The sequence below is a fragment of the Sinohyriopsis cumingii genome, chromosome 3 (genome assembly GCF_028554795.1).
Source record: "Sinohyriopsis cumingii isolate HCF-2022 chromosome 3, ASM2855479v2, whole genome shotgun sequence".
Taxonomy (NCBI): domain Eukaryota; kingdom Metazoa; phylum Mollusca; class Bivalvia; order Unionida; family Unionidae; genus Sinohyriopsis; species Sinohyriopsis cumingii.
Genome location: NC_142963.1, coordinates 134,040,747 through 134,049,008, shown reverse-complemented (window position 1 = coordinate 134,049,008; position 8,262 = coordinate 134,040,747). Strand labels below are relative to the sequence as shown.

General features: G+C 32.7%; 1 protein-coding gene across 1 annotated transcript; it reads left to right on the top strand.

Annotated features, from left to right (window-relative positions):
• Window positions 1-406: 406 nt before the first annotated feature.
• On the top strand, window positions 407-4,733 carry LOC149803897 (perlucin-like). The gene is made up of 3 exons (XM_089951457.1): window positions 407-884; window positions 2,986-3,168; window positions 3,765-4,733. The coding sequence occupies exons 1-3, from the start codon at window positions 542-544 to the stop codon at window positions 3,983-3,985; spliced, it is 747 nt and encodes a 248-aa protein (XP_089807583.1). The 5' UTR covers window positions 407-541; the 3' UTR covers window positions 3,986-4,733.
• Window positions 4,734-8,262: the final 3,529 nt, after the last annotated feature.

The following is an 8,262-nucleotide window of genomic DNA, read 5'->3' as shown; positions in this document are numbered from 1 at the left end:
ATATAGTATATTTCATCATTTCATCTATACACTAACCGGTGTAGCTGTCTGCGTAACATCATCCAAAGGCGACATTGAGTGTGAACAAATACTAGACAAAAATATGTATGAAGAGGGTACTCTTCTAATTTATCTTTAGACAACAAACAATCTGAGTCACGAAATCCTTAATCGATCTTGATGTATACTTTTCACGACTCTCACACTGTTCCATGTACAAGATAATGAAGCCATTCCGGGTCACCAGTCCTTGTTTATTTAATGTTTTCAACTTCACGTGACACATGTCAATCAGTCTCAAGTAGGCAGAAGAAACAAGTATTTAATGTTGCAAGGTGGCATTTGTTTCCATTCGAAACACTTTGAGGCAGAGCCACATATGTCAATCCATCCGTAGTCATTTTGTTCATAAGGTACTCTATTGTACCCTTTAGAAACATCATCTTTGATAATAATACATAAATGTAACATTGTGGAGTGAAGCACATTGAGCTAATTCACCATTTGCTACTTTACATCGCTTCAGTAACAAGCAGGTGGAATGTCGTACAGACCCTCATGCATTTGGCTGATCTTGCTCGACACGGTTATAATCTGGACCGTTTATGCTAATGCCATCATTGAGAATGATCGTAAGGAAAACATGACGAAATCTCACGGTCGCAATGTGTACCAGTACTTTGGAGATTCTTCCTGTCAAGCAAACATCAAACAATACATAGCAGATGCGATAAACACCGTGCTAGCTAGGCAGGATGGAAGTTTTGGGAATTTAGATGAAAAAATTAGTGCATTGTCTGCAAATATTGAAACCTTGGAAAGAAAGATGGATGACACGTTACATAGATGTACATCTAATGCAAATAAAGGATCATCGTGCTTTGGTAAGATTTTTACGCATCTGTATTAAATACATCTTCAATAATAAGATGAAGACAATATTTAAAGAAAACCTAAAATTGTATACTGATTTTAGGGTAATCTATTGTGTTTGGGAACGCGAAAATGTGCTTTAATCAATACTTCTGATTAGCGCAGAATTGTTGAAAGGAAACGGTACAAACATGTATATTGAGTTTGCTGCATTTGTTCTTGTTAACATTCATATTTTTCTAAACTACAGTAAAATTCTTTGGAAGACTTCTGATTCCGATAATATTTAATTGTATTTATAAACTCTATTCTTAAGGATATTTAATGATTTAATAGTCCTAGTCGTATTAATAGCGTTATTAGTGTTCTGACAAGAAAGGCAAATGCGTTGTAAGATAATGAAGTGCTAGGTTAAAACATTTTTAAGCACAACTATCTCAAGAAACCATTTGGATGGAATAATGGTTCAGTTTCATGGCTTTGGAGCACCGCGGAAAGAGACAAAGATACATTGCTGTATAACTTTCACAAATTAAGGAAGTAAAAATAGACGTACACGTCTTTCAGTTAATTGGAGGGACATATTTTATCACTGTTGTGAAAAACCACTATATTTTAGAAACTTTCATTTTGTTATGGTGTAGTAGTGCTCACTAGTGCCTTAAATAAACAGCTGATGCATACCACTACTGATGTATACTCAAGAAATGGACTTGAAATAGCACAAAGTACAAAAAAATTGCCTATTCTCGAAACTCAAAGCCAAAGTTTTACAGTCTGGTCATTACTAAGTTCAAGTATGATATTTTAAAATATGAAAAAAAGTAAAGTAAGAAAAATAGGGGATTGGTTTTTAAAACAGTTTATCTCTATAGTTCAGAAAGTGTCATATCTAACAATCTTCTGAGAAACTGATATCATGTGTAAGGACTAGTTATGCACCTGAAACCAAAAACATACTAAAAACAATTAGAAGTATTTCATCCTGCTCCTAAGATATATATACCGATTATAAAATAACAAGTATTACAATTGGGGATATTCAAAGGAACATATTTTGTTTAAAGTTTGAACATTTTCCAATGTGCGAAACACAACAGACAAACCAGTATTTTATTACAGGTTCGAATGAAACATTTCGTGTCAATAATTTTAATCAATATTTGTGATGAACGAATAACTTGGGTTTCAGATATTTTAGCAAAATAATCTGAACAAAGATCATTCTCAGAATAATTTCTTGTCAATGTTCAAGAACGCTCATATGCATGATTGATTTTTGTTCATTAAAAATCTAAGATATCTGCATTAATATTGAAATAATTAATTAGTTTGTATTGATCTTTATTTCTCCCTAGCTTTCGATAAAAGAAATGAACCGAAATATCTAGGTTCTCAGGCTGTATACAAAACGATTGAAGGAAAAAAAACATCCTTTTGGTCGGAAACAAAACGTTGCGAATATAGCGATCATTAATGAAGAGTTCTTACATTTAAGCGTCCAACAAACATAGTAGCTCTGCCCAGGAATAAAATCACGCCATACTGATCTATTTGTCACTTTCTGTTAGGTCGATTCTTATTCATGGGGCTGTACACGATTTTGTAAAATGTAAATTCTCAGCACCTCGTAGTACCTGGATTATTTAGTAATCTGAGCAAATAGTTCAGGTAACGTATGGTTTTGTGTTTAAGTCATGTTAACACAGCGACACACATAACGATTGAGTGATGATGAAAGTCTGTTTTGCTTGACATTGATTATTATAGGAAATGGGGAGAATATGACAAAAATAAAAGGGTGAAATGTACCCCAGAACCTCATGCAAAATCATGGGCGAAATATTTTTATCTTAGCAAATTTAACATATATTTCCACAAGATTTTAAAAACTTTAATTTTTATGGTGCATTATTGCTTACTAGTTCACTTTCACAAATGAGTTATTGCCGAACGCTATTAACCGGTTATGTTAAATCTATTACGGGTATCCGGTAAAGAAATGTACTCTCAGCTCTTCGTATTTATTACAATGATTCAACATTTATTATAAAGTGAAAAGAGCGAAATAAAAAGTGAGTTGTCATTTAATGACTGATAAATGTTTTGCAGGCAATGCCACGTGTCCGTCTGGATACGTGTATTATGAGCGAGACCAATTTTGCTTCAAGTTCCACAACGAATGTAAATCCTGGTCTGAAGCCAGGACAGTCTGCCAGCAAGAAGGTGGAGATTTGATCAGTCTGAAGGCAGAGAACTTTGACTTCTTCAAAGATGTGTCACGATCGAAAGCCGGTAAAGTGTCAGCAGCAACATCTTTATTCTTATTCTACTAGTCTTACTACTACGACGATTACTACTACTACTACTGCTATGTAATAGTTGTAGTAGTGGTAGTTTGTTATAGATGCTGAAGAAAATGTTAGATGATAACATCAATGAAATCAAAGATATTTATGCACAGAATGTAACGTCACGTCAGCAAAATTACATTCATCAGATCAAAAGCCATGTTCCAAAAATGCAAAGTCAGATATTGCAAACATAAATTCATAAAACGTACTAAGATGCTTGCCGTCATAAAGCGTGTATAAGTTTCTAGTGATATCTAAGTGCTTGTAATTTTGGCGATATGAGCAGAATAACATTCTCTATGAGAAGATGCGTCACATATAGATAGATAGTTGAATATATATATATATATATATATATATATATATATATATATATATATATATATATATATATATATATATATATTTCTTTCTGTGTAAAGCGAACAGTAAAGAGGTGTTGGGATAAATGAGAGTTTAATATCCACCACATATTTGCAATAGTTTATTTTTGTTTAAAAATATTCTGCTAACTTTCTGTATTATTTTGGAGTTTAGGTAACTGCGGTACCGTTTGGGTTGGTGCAACGGACATTTCATCACATGGACAGTGGTACTGGTTAAGTGGTGGAATGATTACCTATGTTTTCTGGCAGCCAGGTGAACCCAATAATCTGAACGGAAACGAGCATTGCGGAGATCTATTTCCACTCTATCAGTACAACTTGAATGATAATGACTGCAGTGCGAACGGACATTTTATTTGCCAGATATTTTGAAGCAAGCATATCCTTTTATTTACAGCTTTTTATTTAACGCTTATTTAAAAAAATAAAAACAAACAAGAATCACGGATTAAATAAACCATAAATAAATTTTGCAAAATCATTAGAGAAAACAAACTTTATTTTCATTCTTAGAATTATTGTACGTGGTGGCAATGGAACAAACCTTCATATAACTAGTCCAGATATGTTTCATGTATTTGGAAGTTTTTGTTCACCGTTTGAGACATATTTCTTACGAGTAAAACCTTCTCAAACATAGAATCAGTGTACACGTCCTTTAGTACGCTCATGCCATCTAGCGACATACAATAGTATCGTGTGAGTGCTATTAATTCTTTGCTCATCATTTATATCTGTGCAAGTGAAGACAAAATGCAATTTTACAAAATTACTGTGAAAAAAGTGCCGGCCACACTATGTTTGTTATTTAGGAACAACTCCAGATATGGACATTTAGAGATTAAAACGACGGATCAGGATATCGATGCTGTTTTAAGTGGTGAAGTAACTGTATGTACCAAAAACGTTTATAAAGATATAAGTAATGCAATGTATATTAGCAATGACTTCATTTCCATAACTTTGTCGTATGTGGATGTTCAGTAACAAAATCTGGGAAGATACCGATCTTTCTGAAATGTGCAGTTCCCTAGTTTCTATCCAAGTTGTTAGCACACGTAACGATACATTCTTTGTTATTAAATATATTGGATTGTATTGGAACAAATAAAGCATTGCATATCACGTACCAATTTGTTTTTTGCATTTTGTAATTGCCCTTAATCTATTTTGTGTAAGGTTTGGTGACATAATGGTGGAAAGTTGGTAAAATATTTCCAGATTCTCTAAACCTGTTTACTATTTAATATCCATATAAGAAAAGATTTTTAAAGTTGGTTCTAATTCTTTTGGTCTCATGTTTACAGTTGATATGCAAAGATCTTTGATCCAGTCCGAACTTCGTGAAATATTTTTTTTAATGTTATGAGATTCGCATTGAAACTGACCATTTTATCAATTAGCCTTCCATTCATAATCTGAATTTCTGTATAAATGTATTCGGTATAAGCCAAAATTGTTATGCACATAATCGTCAAGAACACTTTATTCGATATCTTAGCTTTATTATATATATTATAAATTTTATTAGATATCTTTCAACTTTGAATTTTAGCTGAATCTCGTTATCAAAAAGTCGCTGAGAGCAGACGAGATGAAACCCGCACAGAGATTAGATGTGCAGTTCTCCGGTGTATGAACGCGAGATCAAAACGTGAATACAAAATTACATTTATTGATTGGATATATAAAATTTACAAAATGTATAGATGTGCACTGGCATACTTTAAGCTGCACTTATGTACTCTTTGCTAATAAAGAACTTTGTTGTACAACACACTAATACACAAAAGTTTCTAAATATCCCTGGTATATTTGATCTTTTATGTAAAATATCTGATATCTGATATCTCATGGATTTTTCAAGTGTTTATCATATAATGTATAAATTAACTACAAGTAGTAATAGTAACAAAAAATCTTTCTGGAAAAGTATGGAAAGGTTACAGTGGACAGCGTGGAGTAAATACCCTGGTGAAGAACTCATTCATATATATATATATATATATATATATATATATATATATATATATATATATATATATATATATATATATACTATTATTTAAGGTGGGTCGTGGGCAGTTTTGTCGTCCTCAGACGGTTTCGTGGGCAGATAAAAGTTCGTGGGCAGATTTCCATCTGCCCACGAAGCACGTCGTCCTTTTCTGCACTCTTGCCACAAATATCAATAAAATAAATGCATATTTACGCTGCTGAATGTTAAATATTCGATAAATATTCATCTGCAAAATAAATAATTGCCTTTTTACCTATTTATTTCCATTTTTTCATTAATGAATTGAATTGAATAGCACAACTTGAGTTACCTCCCATTATGTACTAGTATATATTGCACCTTAAAAATAGATTGACCCGGAAGTAGTATGTTTCAAATTTACTGCCCATGATGACAGGGGGTCGTTACAAAGAAAGTCAAGGGATGGGGTTCTAACCTGTAACAATATAATATGTTAATAGTGTTACAGGTTAGAACCCAAATCTGTTGATTTTCTTTGTAACGAGCCACTGTGCCCGTGATTATTATTGTGAGAGATCAAAACTGCCCGGGAACCAGGATGTGGAGTGACTAATCTGCCAATGTCGCCAACAAGCACCATACATATATACTATTTATTTTGATATCTAAGAAGTTTTCAATAATGCTAATTAGTAACATTATAATAAGTGAGCTGTTATATGTCTTTCGAAATACCTCTATTCACTATTGCTGGTCTTGAGCCCAAACTTAGAGGATTGTGGCTGTCATTAGAAATACAAGTGATACCATTTATTTAAATCCAGGCTTAGTAAGTTCATAACTTCACTTAAGTTCATATTATATGCTGCTGCATTTTCTTCTCTCAGTCTACCATTAACAACGACAACAAAAGAAAAATGGTGTTTACTCAGAATTTGTTCCTATATTTATCAAAAAATTTGTTTTGGAACAGATATTTTGTTGGAAAAGCTGAAAGAATGAAATTGGGGGAAAATCATGATGGTATAATAATACAATTGTTTACTTATAATAAAAGAATACTGGATTTAGTGTACAACATCCTTGCAATAATTAAATGGCATTGTGAATATGCAGAACCCCAATTCTTTAATGTACATGTACTGTTTAAGGTACAAAACTGTTTTGCATACTTCATAACTTATTTCTCTAATAGTGCAAATAATAGGAGACAGAAGACATTTAGAAAGAATTAATTTGTCAAAATAAGTTAAATATCAAGATTAGTTTAATGGACGTTTGAAAATTTACTATTAAAGTAAAATTGCCCATTTTTGAGAGAAAAATCCTAATAGTAATACACGTAATTTTATTTAAATTAGCAGTAATGTAGAGGATGCTGATTTATTTATGAAATATACCATAAACGTGTGTTTCATGTTCATTACTCCAAAGTAAAATACCCAAGAACCACCTCAGAAAATCAGTAATGACATATTCACGTAAAACACAAAACACAATTCTAAAAAAGTGATGGAGATGCAGTTATCAGCTGTGAGTCACATAGCTAACACATGTTGAGTAGCAGACTGGATGATTGGTATGGAACGAATTGTATTTGCCTTGTCAGAATAGTTGGTAAAGATTTTAAGAGGACTTCCTGGTTGGAAAAAAGTGAATTGGAGAAATGTATTATTTTTTTTATCGTATGTGTCCTTGTTTCACTTCATTAATAATAATGATATGACTTTTGACAAATCTTTTTGTCCGAGTGACTCAATGCTGATAAGTGTAAAAAAATGTCGAGGCTGCGACAGATGTGTCCTCTGTAGAAATGGGTGTTTATTAAACTAGGTCAAAATTAGGTAGTGTAAAAACAGGAAGTGGAACAATACACAATATGGAAAACGCTCGCTGTGGAAGACATTGGGCGGACATACAGACACATCAAGATGTATTTAATAAGATTCATACACATATTATATACTGTTGTATAGCTCTCCTTGTATGCTTCAGATTTATACTATAAACATTGAAGTTTGTGATACCGAGACAAACGGCAATGGAAGATGCACGTATCAAGGTTATGAAGATTGTTAAATTCACAAGAGATACAGAGTCAAATATACCACAACTTTCATATTGCATTTTCTTACATTTCTACTATCACAGATCGATTTAGACTGATGCGAAACCTATCAATTTATATCAAATTTGTCAAAATCGGGGTTTATTTGCTATTGTTATGAGTTATTCACCTGTATGGAAAACGATCGTATAGGAAGACATTAGGCGAAATGACAGACAAAGGAAGATATACTTAATAAGATACATACACATACTATTTACAGTTGTACGGCTTTAGTTATATGCTTTAGATATATAGCAATAGCATCGAAATATGTAGTACGATCGCAAAACGGCAATGGTAGATTCACGTAGCAAGGATATGCAGATCGGTAAAGTCGCACCCGATATTCAGTAAAAAGAACAAAACCTTCTATTTTGCATTTTCACACATGTCTATTGGCACAGATCGATTTAGTATGATTAGAAACATATCAATTAAAATCAAATTTGTCATCTGATATCAAATGTGTCAAAACCGTTGTTTTTGCGATTGTTATGACTTATTCGCCCATATGAAAAACTTTCGTATAGGTCGGATCTAGGCGCACGGACAGACAAA